Source organism: Podarcis filfolensis (assembly GCF_964270895.1).
Source record: "Podarcis filfolensis genome assembly, chromosome: 15".
NCBI classification, from domain to species: Eukaryota; Metazoa; Chordata; class Lepidosauria; order Squamata; family Lacertidae; genus Podarcis; species Podarcis filfolensis.
The window spans coordinates 24521531-24542626 of NC_139618.1; the positions used below are offsets into that span (position 1 = coordinate 24521531).

General features: G+C 46.7%; 1 protein-coding gene across 2 annotated transcripts in view; it reads right to left on the reverse strand.

Moving 5' to 3' along the window:
* Positions 1 to 6525: 6525 nt before the first annotated feature.
* ABCG4 (ATP binding cassette subfamily G member 4) overlaps positions 6526 to 21096 on the reverse strand; it is a 40859-nt gene continuing 26288 nt past the window's right edge. Inside the window, exons 6-15 of one of the 2 annotated variants that reach the window (XM_083588626.1) lie at positions 20882 to 21027; positions 19466 to 19589; positions 18413 to 18527; positions 17413 to 17552; positions 16501 to 16599; positions 14207 to 14285; positions 12510 to 12610; positions 11526 to 11684; positions 9120 to 9238; positions 6526 to 7211 (exon numbers count right to left, since the gene is read on the reverse strand). In XM_083588626.1, coding sequence (XP_083444752.1) covers positions 6986 to 7211; positions 9120 to 9238; positions 11526 to 11684; positions 12510 to 12610; positions 14207 to 14285; positions 16501 to 16599; positions 17413 to 17552; positions 18413 to 18527; positions 19466 to 19589; positions 20882 to 21027 — 1308 coding nt within the window. In that variant the 3' untranslated portion in view covers positions 6526 to 6985. Of the gene's footprint in view, positions 7212 to 9119; positions 9239 to 11525; positions 11685 to 12509; positions 12611 to 14206; positions 14376 to 16500; positions 16600 to 17412; positions 17553 to 18412; positions 18528 to 19465; positions 19590 to 20881; positions 21028 to 21096 lie in introns of both variants that reach the window. The other variant, XM_083588625.1, reaches the window with a different exon arrangement.

A 21096-nucleotide genomic window follows, 5' to 3' on the forward strand; every position in this document is an offset into this window, starting at 1 on the left:
GTTTCTCTTAGTCCTTTAAAGCCACAGTATGCTTTAAGCTTTCTCCCTTATTGTGTTTTCACCTGCTATTTTATTATTTCTGATTCTTATCGATCAGCTTTTTACATTGTTTGTCTCTTGTCATGATGAACTGCCATTAGAACTTCTATCTGGAAGGTTACAAATTACAAATTTAAGAGGATGGTCTTAAACAGGAAGCAGTAATAGGGTGGGCAGAAGCTAAAAAAAAGGAAGCTTTTACTCAAAGGCACAGTAGCCCTTGGAACCTCAATAGTATCTTGCCTCTGCACATAACACAGAATGGTACCACGATTGCTATAAGAGGCTGCTTGAAATGCATGTCTTTAGAACCCACCTTGTTTCTGTATTGGAAGTTGTTTTTAATGTTGTATTTTATTTGTTGAACATTAGGGTGAAGGGCCAGTAAACAACAAGTTCCTCTCTGTTCCCCATGAAATGCGCAGATATTGGTATGCCAAAACCGTGCATCATTCTAGGAACACGGAAGCAGACCTCCTTCTACCCTCATGCTGTTTTCACAGATCCTCCAGAAACGAGAGAGAACATGACCGTATAAATATAGGTTTTATTAATGTGTGAAATCCAACTGGAGGTCTCCACATGTACACTTGAAACAAACAAGTCATGTCAGCAACTCTTGCAGGCCTCCCTGGCCCTATATTTAAGACTCAGCTTTGGAGATCTGGAGTTCCCTATCTGTTTGCTTTAGTGGCCTTTGAGCTGGCTCTCCACCTTGCGTGAACATGGAGAGCTCTCGGTGCTGTGAGAGACTGGCTTTTCCTCCCAGTGTGGTAGTTTCCTCAAGACAGACACAGTAGCAAGGGAGGGATGCTTAAGAGTCCTTCGACTGAACTCAGCAACCTTCCTTGAACTAGGCTCAAAATGGAAACCAGCAAAAAAACCCGGCACTTTTTGGAAGTGGCTGAGCAATATTAAGAGGGCTGTTGTGTCAAAGCCAACGTTACCCACACTTCCCATTGCTTTGCCCCAAAACCTTTCCTTATCGCAGAAAGGGGGAAGCCGGTTTGTTGCGTAAGACCTCCCAGTCTTTGCCAGCAGGTGACAAATCCCACTGGAAAATAGCAACAGTCCTAATGTTCCCTTACTCAGGAATAAGACCCATTGAACCCATTGACCCAATTCTGAGTCAACATGCCTAAGGTATTGTTCTGTCTTTGAATCTTTTAATCATCAATGGTGGGTGTTTCCAGTTTTGGCGTGAGCTCCTTGAGTTCCCTTAATTATTATTTTTTAGTGGCAGAAATCTCTTGCAATCAAGGTCCAGTGGATCCTTAAGTTGCAGGGCTTTTTTTTCCAGCCGGAACTTGCCAGAATTCAGTCCTGGCACCTCTCAAACGGGAGTCATTGCCATTATAAGAGAACAAGGGAGGTGTTTATGGTGGCTTCTGGCACCTCTTTTTCAAGATAAACAGCACTGTTGCTTTGCTTTAGTACCATCAAAGCTGTATGTACAAAGTCCCATACAGGATTCCACCCGCAAAAAACACCGTCACACTGAAAGGACAGACAAGAAGGGAAAGCAAGGAAGGGAACCACACATTCCCCTGCCCCAGATTTCCATGGTTAAGAAAAGGATACCGTGAAGCTCACAGCGATCAAAATATCTAGGAAGACACACACACCCCTTCCAAGGCTTGTAGCAGAATTGTTCCAAGTCTATGCAGGATGGAGAACAAAACCCCTTTAAAAAAATTATTGCCTGACTTCGGAGGAGGGAGGAATGAGTGGGCCACTTGGCTTCCTTCCCCTCTTGCATCTCATCTTCCATCCTCAGTCTCATAGCACCAACAGGTTCGATTGCAAATCTGCTTTCTTCTGAAAGTGTGTGCGCTTTAAACTGCATCACCATGCAGGGACTGCCTTTTGCATTTATTTGCCTGCTCTTTGGGTAGGGGAGGGTCGCAGTGCAAGGGAAGCTTCTTGTAAAGGCTGTCCCCATTCCAGAACTTCTTCCAGTAGCCACAGGCCTTCAGAAGCCCAATATATTTTGCCGCCTGAGGCAAAGGACAAGATGACACACCCACCCCTACTCTTCACAATTCCATGTATGAAAGCCGACCTGAAAGACAGCTGGGTTTTTCTTCCACACTGGGAATGAGACAGTGGCCTTCACTGAAACCGAAAGCCACAGGCCGTTTTAGGGGGCACATCTCATTGTATACACAGCACCTGCTGCCCAAAATGGCTGTCTTGCTCTGCCTAATGGTAGGACCAGCCCTACTGCAGGCAGTCTGAGGGCAGGTCTCCAATAAACCATAGATCCCCCAAACAATTCTCTCAGAATATGGGCACAAGACACCCTTAACAGAGTACTGCTACCACATCAAGGTAAAGGTAAAGGACCCCTAGATGGTTAAGTCCAGTCAAAGGCGACTATGGGGTTGTGGCGCTCATCTCACTTTCAAGCCGAGGGAGCTGGCGTTTGTCCACAGACAGCTTTCCGGGTCCTGTGGCCAGCATGGCTAAACTGCTTCTGGCGCAACAGATCACCATGATGGAAACCAGAGCCATTTACCTTCCCGCCGCAGTGGTACCTATTTATCTACTTGCACTGGTGTGCTTTAGAATTGCTAGGTTGGCAGGAGCTGGGACTGAGCAACAGGAGCTCACCCCGTCGTGGGGATTCGAACTGCTAACCTTCTGATCGGCAAGCCCAAGAGTGGTTTAGACCACAGCGCCACCCACATCCCTACTGCTTTCCCATAGCACCTTTGAACCACAACTTGTGGATACATTCAGAGCTGGCCAAAGGCCAAGGACAAGATGGTGTCCCTCCTGTTCCACGAACATAAACTGATTAGACTGGCAGTTAAATCTCACTATAGCACTGGCAATGGGATTGTATCCTCCGTTGCACCTGAGGGCAGCAGGCTAGCTTACAGGGGTCATGGTTGGTCAAGTGGCACATACACAGCTCTGATCTCCAACAGGGCGATGGACAAGGGGTTGGCTGAAGAGGCACAACAGGGTTCTGTCACTGCCACCCTCCAGCATTTGCTGCTGGAGGCGATTGTCCTACTTTGCCTAATGGCAGGGCTGGCTCTAGGTACAATACATTTCCACTCGTTGTCTGTGTACTGTCTTTGGCTCCTGTCCCAGCAGCAATATTTATAAAAGGACATACACTTAATGAAGGAGGAAGTTAAAGGGCAGGCTTTCCCCCTATCCATGCATTCATAAGGTTTGTCTTGCTGGATTAGACCAGGTCTCTAGCACTGGCTGGGAATGCAGGTTTGAAACTGGAAGGGGTAATTTTTCTGGATTTGCTCATGGAGAGCGCAACATTGCACATAGCACAAAGTTAAAGTCACCTAGCGATCTCCTTGCTTCGCTGGCTAAGTGCCGGCAGAACATTGTTGCACAGCAGAATGCTTAAGCAGGACGCTAGCAACTTTCTCGCACAACAGATTTTGCCATCTGTTGCGCAACGGGTTTCTGCTAGGGCAACTGTTGCGCTGGATTCCTCCGTTGTGCAACATTAAAACTCCCTGGTTGGGTAGTGCAAAGAGCCTTTGCACCAGTAGACAGAGAACGCTTGATACAGCCCTCAGTTTCAAGATCTGTAAAATAGGAATAATAGTGGCATGCTATTAAAATAATAAATGAGATGGGGAAATGATGCTCACCATCTCAGCGTTTGGGTGAGAGGGTGGGTTGTAAGTCTCTGTTAAAAATGGAAAGCTGTATCTCTGCCGATGCAGGGGGCAGCTTAGTTCCTGAAAGGCAGTGTTTAGGACACCACATGATTGCATTAAAGTGCTGCAGCAGATTGCAAAACATCCACCCTAGCTGCCTGCTTTTTTGTTGTTTTTTGTTTAAAAAGAAAGAATCCCTTCCAAAATCTGCTTTACAGATAGAATTTATTCATTTCTAGCAGCTGGAAGTGCAAAGAGATAGGGCTGCACAAGATCAGGATGAAAACCACTGTGATTTCTACCTGCTCTTTCATCACTAGGGACAGAGAAGAAATCCGACTTGGTCCACATTTTAAGGGAAACCTATCTAATTCATACTTCTGGAAACAATTTGTGAATCGAAACACAGCTGCCCTTTGAAATTTACACTTCTCTGAATTTTGCAAAGTAGTTCTCTAACCAAATAATGTATGCAAAATAATAATAATAATAATAGTAATAATAATAATAACAACCCACCCAGCATACATTGGAGGGAAGTGTGCATTGATATGCATGTACAGTATTTGTGAAAATAACAAATGCATTACAGTTCAGAAATTGTCTTGCAAAATGTGTGCATTAGGAGAAATGTGTACTAAAATGCTGATAAATTTTCATGAACACTTTTGAAAACAAAGAAATTCATAAACTGCTGCAGAAATGTGGTGGACTTAACTTGGAAAAAAGAGAAATGGGGAGAAAACAAAATTGAGCCATCTCTTTCTCCCCTTTCCAAGAACTGGGCTCTCTTAAAAGGCCTCACAACTAACCACCCTGATCTGGAATAAAACACAGCATTGAGATGCCTTGACATAGACATCCTCACTCTTTGGCTCATGTATCACTACCTTATCTTCCTATATAAATAAAAATGTAAGGCTGTCGTCATGCTGCAGTTTGCATGGCTGCTAATAGGTGGCCGCACCAACTCCAGCGTGATGAATGGCAGGCAGGCGAGCACTGTTAGAAGGTGACCACCTGTTTAACAGAGGGGAGAGAGGAGCTTCACACACTGATTAAGCAAGTTAGCAGGGTTTGGCGAGTTGAGTGAGCGAGGGCAGCAGCCCCTGGTAACTATACTCAAAGCCAAAGACTTTGGTGGCCTTTGTCACAGGGGATACACTTCATGGAAAAGATGAACCAAGCTACCCATAAAAAAGCATAGTAATGGATGTTATTGCTACTACAGATGGCAATGAGCTCTGCACCCCTGCCTCTTCCTATCCCACGAGGAACGCAGACAAGGTGGGAGAGCTACAGGTTGGGGCTAGACAAGGGACTACCCTCTTCCCAAGTGCAAGAGCTAGTGAAGGAAGAATCGGAGCCCAAAATGGTTCTTTGTCATCCCAGTGGCCTATCGCCACCAAAGGCTCAGAGAAAGGCAAAAGCATCCTGGAGTCTGCCAATTTTTTTGGTAGTGCCTGCTACAGACAAACAACTTCTGCAAATGTAAGATTGCTAGAAAGGTAAACAGGCAGCAGGGACAGAGAGGGAACGGAAAAGAGAGGAAATAACAATTAGGTGATACACTATTGATTGTCTCAATATTTAAGATTGTATTCCAGCAAAGGAATGGCAAAGAACCTCGGCTGCACCTTGGCTTCATCGTGCTGTAGGTGGCAATCCAAGAAGGACCGGGGAATATGCAAAAGTTCTAGAGCAGCACTTCTCCCTCTATAGCTGCATAAAGATTATGGCTTTATCAGTGAGTTGAAAGTGGCATAACAGAGCTATCGCTGCTCATGGTGTGTAGTCCTTTATTTACCCCAGTTTTCTCTGGTCAAACAGGCCATCTGAGTTTATGTTGTGCTTCAGAAAAAAACCCTCTGAAACCTGCTTGACCAAAGGCAACAAGGAAACAAGAGACAAGTGCCCATGCCATGAGCATTGATGGCTCTATGGCACCAGTATTAATTCTCACTTGAGTCTGTCTCCAGCCTACAAGGGCACCAAAGTTTTGTGGAACCCAATCCTATGCATGCCTACTTAGAAGTAAGACCCAATCAGGTCCAATGGAACACTAAGTAAAATTCTGCGCCAAGTAAAAGCTGGGATTCTGCAACCTGCATACCTGAATGCAAAACTGCTCCATTTGCATATTTGAACTCATGTTGCAGAATTCTTATTCTGTATTGTTTATTCCTCTCTTGACAATCGCAGAGACGGTGGAAGAGCTATGCAGGGCACTGACAGCCCTTTCCCTCCCCCTTTATAACTGAGGTACATCAAGGGGCTGGATTCTGTAGCTAGCACAACATTCCGTGCTCACACGGAATCATGGCACAAACACAGCCCTGACTACAGTCTCCAGCCCAAGAGAGGCTTCGGGCGTTCTGACACGCTACTAAGAAGTTTAAGCCTCGCCTCACCCTACAAACGCGGCCCTCTAATCCTGCAGAATCCTCTCGGAGCTGGTTGCTCTGATCTCCTCTTCTAGGCCTGCCTGCGCCTCTTGCAAAAATTGCTCACAGATTGTAATTTGGTTTTCTTGTAAAGAAAGAAGAAACGGAGATATTGGGATGGGGGAGGAGGAAAATACAAAATAATAATAATCCCCATTGCTACAGTTATGGCAAACATTTAAAGCCTTGTGCGACACACACACATACCCCCCTAGTAGAAGTCTTCCAGTTTCTTAATATTGATACACATGCTACAGTTATGTCCGCAAGCGAGCAAGTCAAAAAACGGCACAAAAACGGCGGCACTACAAAACTGTGCTTTGCAGAGGACGTGGTTGCCTGTAGCAAAACCCTCGTTTTGCCCCTCGCCCACCCCACCCCACCCCTGCTTCCCACCCCTCGTCTCCTTTTCCCAACCCCCCTGGGTCCTGCCCAAATTAATTCCAGCATTTCCCCATCCACCTTCCATTTCCCCTCCCGGTGGAGCAGAAACCAGGTTTCTTCCAAGTGCTTTGCTAGGGAAAGGTTTGGGCATCCTAATGAGGGCAGGTTTCCCCTCCAGCTGATATTGCTCTGGGAAGAGAGTTTTGACACATTCCAGAATTTTACCCAAAGAAAAGGGAGAGGGGGGAAGGAAAGACCATTTTGCCAATGAAGAGAATGCCTGGAAATATTAAAACAGTTCCGAGATGTCTCATCAACTCTTCTCGACTGAGGTGACGTCAGCCACCAGCTACCCAACAACATCAACCCTCTCTGAGTCCACGACGCACAGATTTCCCCCGTGTCCTTTGGAAAGTAGGTTCGTGGGGCAGTCAATAGCATCCGCCAAAGGGCATCGGGGATTTTGCCCAAGTCCCCTTTTTATCTTTCGGACTTCACCTTGTACTTCAGGGTGAGGTAAGCCATGAGCCGAAGGATGACGAAAAAAATCCCTAGGACGATGAAGTCAAGGTAGAGCTTAGCTTCCTCCACGTCCAATTCCTGGAGTATCTTTATCGGGTCTTTGAAAGGACAATCGGGCACCTTACATTCCAATTCTTCCCGCTCCAAGGAGTAGATGGTGAGGATCACACCTTCAAAGCCGTACCTGTACGCCAAGATACAAAACGGTGTTGTAAATATAATGCCAATGCATATTCAGAGATCCCTGAACTTTTAGGCTACTTCCAAATGAAAGCTTAAAAACTTGGGGTGTTTACAGGGTGGTATTCAGTGCTGGTCCTACTCAGAGCAGACCGACTGAAGTTTATGGACACTGCTAACTTAGCTTCATTAATTTCAGTGGGTCTACTCTGAGCAGGACTAAGCGGAATGCAACTTGAAGATACTCCAATGACTTGCAAAAGTTGAGAATGGGACATATTTTTACACCCCCTTTTTTCAAGAACTGCTGGTTGTAGCCAACCAAATCCTACTCAGAATAGATCAGTTTAAATGAATAAGCCTAAATTAGCACTAACTTCAGGGGATCTACTCTGAATAATAATAATAATAATAATAATAATAATAATAATAATAATAATAATTTTTATTTATACCCCGCCCTCCCCAGCCAAGGCCAGGCTCAGAGTGGCTTACAAGCAATAATAAAAACAAATTGAATGATTATAACTTAAAAACAAAATTAAAATACAACATTAAAATATTGAAACATTAAAATATTAAAATGTAGCCTCATCGCAGGAGGAGAAGGAAAAGAAAAAAAGAAAGAGAGGGAGGGAATCAAATTGGCTCCAAGCCAAAGGCCAGGCGGAACAACTCTGTCTTACAGGCCCTGCGGAAAGAAATCAGATCCTGCAGGGCCCTGGTCTCATGAGGCAGAGCGTTCCACCAAGCCGGAGCCAGAGTTGAAAAGGCCCTGGCTCTGGTTGAAGCTAATCTAACTTCCTTAGGGCCCGGGATCACTAGGGTGTTGCTATTTATGGACCTTGAGGCTCTCCGTGGGGCATACCGGGAGAGGCGGTCCCGTAGGTACGAGGGTCCTAGGCTGTGAAGGGCTAGCATTGCTAGGACCCCATGAGTCTTGCGTGGCCTGGTGCGTTAATGTTGCTCAAGAAACCTAGAAGGTATTTCATATGTTTCCGGAATTTCTAATGGTGGGTTGCTGTTGTTTTGTTAGTTTGTTAATCTGGATTAAAATATACTATTTTGAAATGTGTTTGATATTTTGACCTGGTTCGTATGACATAGTAAGGCAAACCATGGTTTCCTGTTACTGCTCAAATATGCCCTCCTTTGCTCCTCCCCAGTCCTTTTCACTGCCACACCAGGCTGAGCCAAAACCAAGGTTTTTGTATTTCCTTCATAGACAAGAACAGCACATTTCTTTGATAAAGTTTTTGTCTGGTTGTAACAAAAAAACAGCAACAAAAGGTGGTTTACAAAAAGAACACTGAAGTTCTCATTCTCTAACACTTAAAAGCAACAACTGAAAACCTGCAAAAAATAATTAAAGCCCAAGATCAGCTAAAAAGCAAATTAAAACCCATGCCAACACTCTACATGTCTGAATAGGCATGCCTAAACAAAAAATGTTTTTAGCAGGAGACAATAACAGTACAGTGAAGGCACCTGTCTGGTGTCAATAAGCAGGTTTGAGGCTGCCACACTGAAAGAATGATATCTTACAAATGTGGAACAAGTATTATGCAGCACCTATAACATTGCCAGTTCTGCAGATCCTGGTCCCAAGCTTTCAAGAGCTTTATATACCAAGAGTAACACCTTGAACTTGGCCCGGTTGCGAATGGACAACTGGTACAAGTATCTGAGGAGAAGTTTCCCTCCTGTCAATAACCCTGGTGCAGCATTCTGCACTAGCTGGATTTTCCGGGTTATGCGCAAGAGATTGAGCCTCGGATCGAGCACACTGTAACAATCCCATCTTGAAGCAACCGATGCAAAAGCTACTGTGCATGGCACACATCCCTGGTCAAATTGCATTGCAGAGCCTTGGAATGCAGCGAGGTGCGCTTATGTGCGCTAGGAGCCCCACCTGACATAAGAGACATACGAACTCCACTGCAGGTAGGTAGGGATGGTCTTGAAACTCACAAAGAAGCCAGAAAAGAGGAGGACGGGGATGGCTGTGACAGGACCCACAAAGGTGGCCACCTGGAAGACAAAGGAGGGAAGGGAGAAAGAGGCACACAAGTTAAAGAGGACTTCCAGACAAGGACTTTATGCCACCAAATTCAACAGCGTTTTGGTGCAACTGTCTCCATAGTTTTGCACGTGGCTTTGACTAATATTTACACATTTTTGCCAAGCAATTTCTCCCCAATAGAATGCATTGTTGTTTGTTGTTTTCACTCCTATCGGTGGTTTCATGCACACTTTACCTTAGTATACGCATTTTTGCCCACAACACTTGGCTATGATTCCTGCATTGCAGGAGATGGGACTAGATGACCCTGGGGTTCCCTTCCAACTCTACAATTCTGATTATAGGGAGAACTGCATAGCAGGATGGCTGTGTTTCAATTCTCTTATGGTTTCAGAAAGTGTGAATTAAAGAGGTTCACCTTTAAATGACAACGGAATTGAATTTCTCCCCCATCCTTACAATTGGCACTCACACACTCCATCTTTTAATCTTAATTCCCAGCCCCCCAGCCAGATATTCCATGCACTGTTATATATTCAACAGCAGAGGGCAGTTCTTCATGGAAAGTTTCCATGCTGTGTATTCTAGTTCCAGCCCCATAAGCACTATTCCCCTCCCTCCCCTTTTTCCCATTTGGGTAGGGCTGCCATATGGCTGGATTTTCCTGGGATTTCATGTTCAGGAGGGATTTCCGAAAGGAAAAAAGCTCAACAACTTTTGGATTTTCCGAAAAAAAACACTCAACAATTTGGGAGTCCTGGGTTTTACTTTTTGAAATATGGCAACTCTACATTTGACGCATAGCTGTCAACTTTTCCCTTTTCTTGTGAGGAATCCTATGCAGAATAAGGGAATTTCCCTTAAAAAAAGGAAAACGTTGACAGCTATGATTTGGGGTATGTGTGCAGGTATTGGGGCACCTGTGCACATTCACCTTTTGAAAAATTAAACCAAAAATAAATCTCCATATGATGAGCAGGAGAGCACCAAGAGAAAGGTTACCAACTCCTAGTTATCTCTGCAAGAAGAGCCTGCAGGATCAGACCAATGACAAATCTAGCCCAGCATTCTGTTCTCACAGTGGCCACCCAGACGCTTGTGGGAAGCCTGCAAGCAGGAGTCGTGCACAAGATCCCTCTCCCCTCTTGTGCTTCCCAGAGGACAGCCATGGTGGTGGGTAGCCATAGATAGTCCTCTCCCCCATGCATTTGTCCAATCCTCTCTCAAAGCCCCCAAAGCTGATGGCCATTACTGCCTCACTGCAGGAGCAAGTTGTCGTTGTTGTTTTAAGATAATATTTATTAAGTTTTCATTTTTCAACCAAACATTTATAACATATCTTTTCATCACCTATAATTTGACTCAGCCTCAAACTCCCCTCCATCCCCCCAAACTAACTTTCTATCTTCTTTACATAATTTCCTCACATTTCCCATTCCCCCTATCTACCTACTTTCATTCCTTAAAATTCCTTCTCATTGTAGGTAAGTTTCTATTTCTAAACTGCAAAAACCTTTAAATCAGTCCTGTTAGTGTCAGAGATTTACAATGTTCTGTCAAATATAAAATAAATTTACTCCAGTCTTTTTCAAACAATTGGTCTCGCTGGTGGCGGATTTTCGCAAGTTGCATCGTTTAACTGAGCACTGCATCAAGTGTTAGAATTCCTGCCCCATGATTGCAGTCATGGGATTGTTGTCTTTCACATGACGGTATATGTTTTGACTCCACAGAGTGGGAAGTGACGGAGACAGGATGTTTGTGTTACTGTGATCTGTGAAGTGGGACTATTGTCCTTTGTTCTTTTTCTCTTTGCTATCTGATGCTAGAGAGAGAGGGAGCCATGTTGCAATGCTCCGTGTGTGCTTATATGTAAATAAAGTAGATTAGCCAAAATGCTGAGTTGCTGAGGTCTATCACGAGCATGATGCACAAACTCTGTGGATCCCTAAGTGTGCCGGTGTCAGTTGGCATCGGTTGCTGTGATGTTTGGGCTGAAGAAAGCTTGTGAAGCTCCCAAACGATCGACCAGGAGGGAGAGAACATGCCAGTCGGGCATGTGTCTCTGCCAGGGTCCTACTCGAGTGTAGGCTGAACTCCTGACATGAGGAACTGCTTTGTTGGGTCTGAACCTTCCAACATTCAGCTTCCTTGGATGGCCATTGTTGGGAACAGGATGCTGCCTGGACAGATCTTGCTTGGATCCAGTGGGGGGTAGCCCTTGTCCTCTTACAGGACTTCATCCCTGTGCTGAAAACCCAAAGCACCACCAGCCCCTTTCCTCCCTGGTCTTACTTGTAAGGAGGTGGATGCTGCTCCAATCATGAGCCCCAAGGACTGGGCCACCAGGGCGGTGGAAGTGGCCAGAGCAGAGAAGAGCAGAAATCGGGTGGCTTCCGGAGGCTGGCCCGTCATCCAATACACAATACTGCAGTAAGTAATGGGGCATATTACCTGTAGGGGGCAGCAGGGAGCAGGTTAGCACTACTTTGTAAGTGTGGAGTTTCTCTCCACCACCCAGGGCCGGCCCACCCATGAGGCAGACTGAGGCAGCTGCCTTGCTTGGCAGAATCTTTTGGAGCAGTGCTTCCACCGGTGCCCCATCTGCCCCTTCCGGCGAGATCTTGCAGGAGACTTGCGAGATCTCACCGGAAGATGACATTTGTAACCAAACAATTTAACCCCTGTGTTGCAAACAATAGTCAGTGATATCCAAGGCAACACAATGACCAAATACAATGATATAACATCAATATACACTCTTTATATAATATGAAATATATGAAATCACATAAACAGAAAACTAATGAATCTCTGAAAGTCACAAAATATGCACTCTTAATGGATTGTCTTGAAAATATAAAACCATATAAGACTTATGTTTATTTGGTTTTATATTTTCAAGAGAATCCATTAAGAGTGCATATTAGGTGATGTTTGTAAGCAAGGTTTCAGAGGGAGTGGGGTGGGCAGCTTGTTGTTTCGCCTTGGGTTAGCCACCCCGGTTTAAATGGCAGCTAGCTGGGGGAGGCAAAAGTCATTGGGAGCAGAAACAGGCATAGTCTAGAATCCCCTGTGGAAGGGAACTGAACCTGTTGAACTTCTGTCTGCCACGCAGCAATTAGACTCTGGGTGGGTGGGAGATGAAGTCCAACAACCTACAAGTTCCCCATTCTTGGGTTAAAGGCACAGAGCTTCTGTTGGGGGCAGGAAATGTGGCATCCCTGGTCGGGAACACAGGCATAGGAGAATGACATGAGTACAGAAGAAGATGCTTACCTGAAAAGGAATATCCGCCATCGTTTTAGCTAGAAAATAAGCCTTCAGGCTGTACCAGTAGTTCAGATGCTCTCTCAGAAACACAGACATCTCTAGTGGGACTGGAGGGACAAGGAGACAGAGCAGAGCACAGCGTCACAATTGTGGGTTCAGTGTACTTCCCTACAGAAGGCCCCGGTTCCAGTGCCTGGGCAGCTCAGCTGCTAGGCTTCGAAAATAGTTATCTCCCTGAGAACCTGGTGGTCTTGACCCAGGCACCCAAACTCAGGCTAGATCTAAGTGTCTGACTCTCCATGCCACTGTGGCAATTGCCCCTGGCTTGCTTGGGCGCCCTCATGTGTCTGGCCTAAAAATACAGAGGCACCAGTACAGCATGCAGATTCGGCAGCCTGGGGATGCGCCTATGGCGTAAGCAGCTGTCCCTCCAAACTGCCAGCCCAAGAAGGGAGGCTGTTTCTGGGCCAGGGCAGGGCTGGGGAAGAGGATCTGGCTGGGCTGTCAATCACCACGACAATAGGTGGCTTCACTTCAAAGCAAGGAATTGGGAGCACATTGAAAGACCTAATTCTTTCCTTTCTTCCTTTGCAGCCTGGCATGGGCTGAACTGGACTGCAGAGGAAGATCTCTTCCAAAAGTGGAGCCTGTGGGTTGGTGGTTGGGGGCACTTGAAAACCCAACTCTGGCAGGGATGGGCTCCACTCAGGAGCTTCCAAGTGGAGCCACTCTTGGTGGAGCTTGGAGCTGATGCCAAACTTAAAAACCCCACTTGCTGAGAAAAAATCAAGAGTGTGCTTTAAGGCGTCTGATGGTTCCTTTGCAGCTGTGCCTCTACCTGCTCCACATCTGACATTATATATGATGTGAGGTTTGGGGCACATCAGTGTGGTTTGGGGAAAACTGCCTTACAGGCCAAACAGGGAACCTCCTCAGGCTGTATTAGACCCATGGGCTGGAGGTTCCCCACCTCTGAGTGAGAGGGAGTTACCATATTTTTCGCTCTATAGGACGCACCCGACCATAGGACGCACCTTGTTTTAGAGGGGGAGAACAAGAATTTTTTTTCCTCCCCCTCTCTGCTCAGCGCCTCTTCAGCAAAGCGGCAGGAGAAACGGAGCCCTTTCCATTTCTCCTCCCGCTTCGCTGAAGGGGCGCTGTGCAGCTCTCCCTCTCTGCTGAAGCCGGGAAAGTCTTGCTCTCCTGGCTTCAGCAAAAGGAACCCGAAGCCTTCGGAGCGCAGTGCGAGTTCCCGCTGCGCTCCAAAGGCTTCAGGCAGCTATCCCTGAAGCCTGGAGAGCGAGAGTGGTCGGTGCGCACCGACCCCTCTCGCTCTCCAGGCTTCAGTGAAAGCAACGCAAAGCCTCTGGAGCGTGGAGGGAGCGCTCCCTCTGCGCTTTGGAGGCTTCGCGTTGCTATTGCTGAAGCCAAGGAGCCTGCATTCGCTCCATAGGATGCACACACATTTCCCCTTAATTTTGTGGGAGAGCATGTGGTGCCAGACAGTGTGAATTAGATGGACCAACAGTCTGGCTCTCTACTTTCTCTGCTTCTTAAGCCAGGAGTTTGGAAGCCACAGCAGAGGATGAGCTGCCAAGAAGGACTTGGGAGCTCCAGCCCTCCCCACACCCGTCTAAATCTGATCACCACAATGCCATCATGTTTGGTATCGCTTCTCTTCCATCTGGGGACAGAGCACTTACAAGTGAGGACTGTGGGCATCAGGGCAGCAAACATGAGGAAGAGCATGGAGAAGAAGAGGAAGCCGGTGTTGTTGAAGACCTTGGCGGCGTCATTGCCAATGTGCAGGTAGAGCAGTCCAATCAGCACACCGATGCAGATGTGAGACATGAACCGCAGGTGGGTTAGCACCTGTGTGCAAAGTGAGATGCGGCAAGTTTAGCACGACCGACCTCGCCCTTTGTGTAAAGCCTTTATAAACATCTGCAAGGTGCTTCACCGTCTTAAAGCCATAATAATAATAATAATAATAATAATAATAATAATAATAATAATTTATTATTTGTACCCTCCCATCTGGCTGGGTTTCCCCAGCCACTCTGGGCAGTTTCCAACAGAGATTTAAAATACATTAAAACATCAATCATTAAAAACTTCCCTAAACAGGGCTGCCTTCAGATGTCTTCTAAAAGTCAGGTAGTTGTTTATCTCTTTGACATTTGATGGGAGGGCGTTCTACAGGGTGGGTGCCACTACCGAGAAGGCCCTCTGCCTGGTTCCCTGTAGCTTTGCTTCTTGCAGTGAGGGAACCATCAGAAGGCCCTCGGCGCTGGATCTCAGTGTCCAGGCAGAACGATGGGGGTGGAGACGCTCCTTCAGGTATACTTTAGCCATGCTTGTCACTCCTTTTCCCATTTCACAGATGGATCACTGAGGCTGACTGATAGCAAGGTGGCCACACAAGAAGTCCATAGCACTGGCAGGATGTGAGGCCAAGATGCTCCTACCTACATTTCTCACTGTCTGATCAAACCATGACTCGGCTTCGCTGCTGGACTTGGAGTGAGGCCCCTTCGTTTCCCAACTGTTGTTGCCCCCTATCAGCACACATTGATGGGGGGAAAGAAGGAAGCAGAAAACTGGAGGGAGTTGCAGGACACTTCCTTCTGCTTCTGATTGGCTGGAGGTAGTCACATGACAACCTCTCACCTGCCTATAAATACTACCTGGGTTGTCCTCTCCTCTTCAGTCTGAGCCACCAGAAGACTCCTGACCACTGTCTGTCACACATCATTCCTGCTGAACCAGCTTCATATTGTCTTGCCTGTTGCCCAGATTCCGTAAGACAGAACTGAAATACCCCATTTTTGTAGCAAAATATCCTGTATCACTCAAGTAAGGGGTAAGGAGAGTTTGGTATGCACATCATGAGTAGAGGTGGGGAAAAGAGTGCAACTCAACTGTTGCCTCTTTGAACCCTGTATTTAGGCTTAAAGATCAGCTTTAAACTTAGTTCCTTGATTCTGCATTAAGGCTGGGTACACACCATCCTTTTAAAGGGCATTCAAAGCACATTCTTTCCCTCAAAGAATTATGGGAATTATTTTTGCTTCCTATGTTTTAACAGGACATAATAAGGATATAAAGTTTAAGGACTTAACTTCACATTTGCTAATTGCTGCTAGACAAACCATCACCGGATGGTGGGGGCGGAAAAGATAACCCGAACTTACAGCATGATATAGAACGATTCGTGCTTTGGCAATAATTACACGTAGAACCCGGTTTATGCAAGGAAAAGAAAAACTGCAATCATTTTATGCCACCTGGCAGAACTGAATTACATATGCATCCAGAAAATACTCACAAAAATACGCAACCACTGCAGTTATGAACATTTGGCAACATTAATGTATGTAACATGAACTCAGGAACTTTTTATTCTTTGAGGAGGTTGCGATGCGCCTTGCACCAGTCGTTGCCCCCCCTTCCCCTGTGTTTATATTGTATTGTTTTTCTTTTGAATAAATAAACCTTTAAAAAAAGAATTCCAGGCACTGTAGTTTGTTAAGGGTTGCTGGGAATTGTAAGTCTGCGGGGGTTAAACTACAGCTCCCAGAATTCTTTGTGTTTTGAATTTGCTTCAAAGATATAGGATATACACAGCCTTAAGTTTGTGATTCTAGCCCTCCTGGTGAGATCTGTCTTAACTTTAGGGAATATAGCTCAGTGGTAGAGCAGGTGTCTTGCATGCAGAAGGACCCGGGTTCAACGCAAACCATCTCCTCATTGCCCTGATTCTGGAGTACCTAAAATAATGCATCTGTTCCATGTGCAGAGTGCCTCTCTTATCACAGCGAGATCCCCAAAACCTGGGAAGGTCTCTCTGCTCCCCACGCATAGCTCTTAAAACAACAACAACCCAAAACAAGCCACATTGTCCACCCCATACCCCATGTCCCACCCCACATCCCTCCTCCTCCTCCCACAACTCAAGCTCCTCCCTCTCTCAACTTGCCCCTCCTCCAAGCCTCACCGTGTCTCTCATAATAGACAGGAACGTCCTCTTGAAGAGGATGCAGAATTGGGTCATGGTGCTGGTGGCAAAAGTATGGCTCTCAATATGGTCCAAATCCTGAGAATGACACAGGGCCAAAACAAGAGAAATGGGGTGGGGTGGGGAAAAGGAGGTTAGTGGAACTGTCATGATTTGGGTGGTGAACATGTGCAATTTTTAGCATTGTTTATTTTATTAGCCTGCCTTTCCACCAAACTGAAATGCAAGGTGGTCCACAAAAACTAAATACTAACACAGAAATAAGTGATATACGTCAGAGTCACCTCTGAGTGTCAAGAGGTGCACACCCATCCTGCACTAGGAACCAGACTTTTAGTGTTGCAGCTCCAGCGCCTAGTATCATGATGTCTTAGGTGCTTACTGAATTATTTTTATTTTTTATTTTTGCTTAGGACGGCTTTCCCAGTCATTTATGTACGATCCAATTTACATCTGAGGAAATTGCCTGGTGGTTTTTAGAGTTAGCACGGGTGGTTTTATTGTTTTCAAGTTTGTGTTTCCGTGTTTTGTCCTGTTTTTAGCCAAGTGCACTGCTTCAATGGCTTAATGCTTTGAAGCGATCCATAAATTAGTTTACTAAATAAAATAAATAAATAGGAGAGTAAATAAGTAAATAAATAAAAAAGTAAGTAAGTAAGTAAATATTACTAATGACAAATTCGATTCTCTGTAGATTTTATTGTTATTGTTATTATTTCAGCTACCTGCCCTTCACCAGCATGAGTATTCCTGCTAATAATGTTGCTCTGATGTGGAGAGAGGAATGGGAAAAATAGTCCCTAGGTCTGAGTGTATACATTGGGATTCTTGAGTCATAAAACAAGCAGCCAGAGCCAACCCCTTTCCCCGCCCCGCCCCGCCCCAGCTTACTGCCACGCAGTGTCCTGGGCAAGAGGAATCTGCTTTGGTCGGACTGCTCTTCTTCTCCTCCATGGCACAAAGCCCATTCTGGACCGCTTGGAACAGTAGTGGGTTTAGGTCGCCGTATTCTCCCGAGGCAACTTCGATAACTGCAAAGGAGAAAGCAGTGGCTTTCAGACAACCTTGTTTATCGGGCAATTTATCCTGATCTGTTTGCACAACCTTTGCAGGGAAGTCAGGCAACTGTTGGCTATTCGCTAAGCAATCGTTATCACTTTCCGGTTCATTTTGCGCATCACTTTCCTTACTGCAAGAAGTCAGATTCTGGGTGGAGGGAGGGAGGGAGGGAGGTCAGATGGGTGTGTGTGTGTGAAGCCAGCCTGCTGCACGAAGGTAAAATGTATGCTCATTGCTACCCCCTCCTTTGCCTCTGGCATAGCTGTCAACTTATAGATTTGAAAATAAGGGACCAGCAGCCTCGAAAATAAGGGCTCAGCAGCCAAAATAAGGGATTTTTCGAGCACAGCTATGTTCAACTTCTGAGCCCCTCCAAGCTAAAGGCAGAAAGCCCAGCCAGCAGCCAAAGAAGCCCCAAGGAAAACCACCATCACCTCTCCGCTGGGAAGCGCTGAGCAAAGGTGAGTCCCCAGGCAACACGGCCGATTTGATCGGCACAAGGCATGCAAGCTCCACCCCCCAGTCGTTCTTAGACTCCTTATTGGGTGAGCAATGCAGCCAAGCAACACAGTTGGAGCCTCCCTCCCCCATGGCCGGCAGGGAGGGAGGGAGAGGAACTGCTTCCTTTGAAACCCAGGAAATTTAAGGGACATCATCAGTAAGGGACAGCAGTAGGACACGGTGCTAGGATAAGGGACTTTCCTGCCAAATAAGGGACAGTTGACAGCTATGGCCTCTGGAATTCCTACCACTGGCTTGTGGAATTCAGAAGAAAATGCAGCCTTCGGGCTCCATGAATTTGTCTATTTATTTTTTTAAAGCCATCACTTACTGAAATCAGCTGGGTTGTGGTAGGTGGGGCAATGCAAGCCCAGCCCTTTCAGGTATGGGATGAGGTTGGGCACCGCTCCTTTGAAGATACACTGACCTTGGCTCAGGATATAAAGCTGGAAGAAAGAGAGAGAGAGAAGAAAAGAAAAACACTTATGAGGACTAACATATTGGGAAGGCCCTATCGTTAAGCAGAGGGAGGCAGCCACCTCAGACAGCTGATTTTGGGTGTCATGAAAGGGCAGAAAATAGTTAATTCTTTAATTTATTCTTCTTGCCTTTTTACTCCCAGGGAGAAGCGCTTGTGGGATGTTCGGGATCACATGCCAAAGCGGTTTGGCTGGCCTTGGGTTATGCGCACCTCGAGATGTGGTGTCGGGTGCGCCGTTTGCCGTTCTGACTCACACAGCTGGCAAGGCTGTGTGTATGCCACAATTCAGAGAAAGCGAAATGTGGTAGCAACTTCCTGAATGCCTCAGCTTTTTTTCCTTGTTGTCAACCAGGCGTCTAGCCCTTATGGCTGAGGATATACCCCTGAAATCTAGAAGCCAGTCAGAAGCGGCTCAATGAGATATTCCAGGGTTGGGGACAGAGTAACAGTGTCCTCATCTTTCCCTCCTGTGACTTGGCAAAAAACAAGGCAAAACTGCAGAACAAATCCTGCAACTTTTGGGAAATTATGCTCGACTTGCATCATTTTCCGCAGGCCACACAAATTGCCTTTCTCCCTGGCACCGAATTTTGCTTGGCTGTGCACAGAATTCTGCTCTTTTTAGACTGCATTGCCCTGACTGATGGGGGCACAGAGGATAAAAAAACAAACAAAATGGAGGCAGCTTTGGGGAGAGGATGGACAGGCCGCAAAGGATCCTAAATCCTGCCTCTCCAACCAGGAATAGTGCAGTACAGTATGGGCTCTAAGATCCCCTGCACACACCCCTGGGCCACAATGGTATTAGTAGTGCCACACCAGGCTGCAATCTGGATTCTGCAGAATTTACTGAGCCATGGCAATGACCCGGTTCAGAGGCAGACGGCGCACAGAGACCCTCACCTTATCAAACTTTTCAAAGAGCTTCGCGCTGGGCTGGTGGATGGTGCAGATGATGGTGCGACCGCCCTGGGCCAGTGATTTCAACAGCGAGACCACCTGGAAGCAGGAGGAGCTATCCAGTCCGCTGCAGAGCCGGGGAAAGAGAGAAAATGCTGGAGTGAATGACGGTGGAAGGAGGAGAATTGAGAGTAGCCTGGTTTGCACGACACAGTAAGCCAAGCTATGGTTTACCAGCTGTGTGCAAACACATCATGGCACCCGTGAAGGCTTCAAGTGGGGACTCTGGGCAGGTGCCCCAAACTCTGAGATTTCATTTTTTTAAAAGAAAATAAGTCTCCAGCCCTCCTGGAAAGAAAGCTGTGTGTGTAGAAATGTACAGGTACCTTCTGAGTGGTTTCTGTTAAATGAAGAAGAAGAGTTTGGATTTGATATCCCGCTTTATCACTACCCAAAGGAGTCTCAAAGCGGCTAACATTCTCCTTTCTCTTCTTCCCCCACAACAAACACTCTGTGAGGTGAGTGGGGCTGAGAGACTTCAGAGAAGTGTGACTGGCCCAAGGTCATCCAGCATGTGGAGGAGCGGGGAAGCGAACCCGGTTCACCAGATTACGAGTCCACCACTCTTAACCACTACACCACGCTGGCTCTACACCACACTGAGAGTTGTGTGTCTACCTTGTGTGTTTTCCCTGGTACCGAGGAATGCTCCCTGTTGTTATTAGAAGGCAACAGCATCAGTGTGTGTTTTCACTCCATGATCGGTGTCAGCAGGGCATAGCTGAAGTTGTTTTTCGGGGGACAGTACCCCTATTCCTCTTGCAGAGCTACAATTGGTTTAACAATCAATCCCTCTTCATGGGTAACTCTGGGAATTGGAGCTCTGGGAAAGGAGTCGGGGGTCTCCTAACAACTCTCAGCACCCATAACAAACTACAGCTCCCAGAATTCTTTGGGGGAAGAAGCCATGGCTATTTAAAGGGGAACTACACTGCTTTAGGTGTATGGTGTGAGTGCGGCCTAAGGAGAAGGAAGCAGGCAGAAATGGTGTAAGAAGGCAGAAGGGCTTGGAGGAATCAAGACCGAGATTGGGGCCCAAGTGCCATAGTGGGCTATCCTCCATTTGCCCCATCATGGGCTGTTCTTTAGGTGGCGAATTCTCTCCTCCTCCCCCCCGCACCTCCTGCCTTCTGGGTTGCTTGGCACCTAGACTTCACCCCCAGGTTCCAGCCTTAAATGCACCATTGCTTGCCCAGTGGGGAGCCTCCTCCTCCCATTGCCTCCTGCCCTCTCCCCCAGAATTGACACCGAGGCTGAATGAGGCCCATGGAATCTCTGCAACATCCTTTGGATGCTAACTGCCTTTCCCCAGGTGACGTTCAAGGGATAGGGAAGCCTGGAAATGCCTTGGCATCTTACCTGGTGGGTTCGTCGAAAAACATGACCGGAGGATTGTTGACCAGCTCCAAGGCGATGGCAAGGCGCTTGCGCTGCCCTCCGGACAGGGACATTGTGCGGGTGTAAGAACACTCCAGAAGACTCAGAGCTGTCAAGATCTCGTCCACCTGGACCCCACGGAGGGAGTGAGGGGGAAATGGACAGATTAGGTGCCATAGGCAGCCCGAAATATGGGC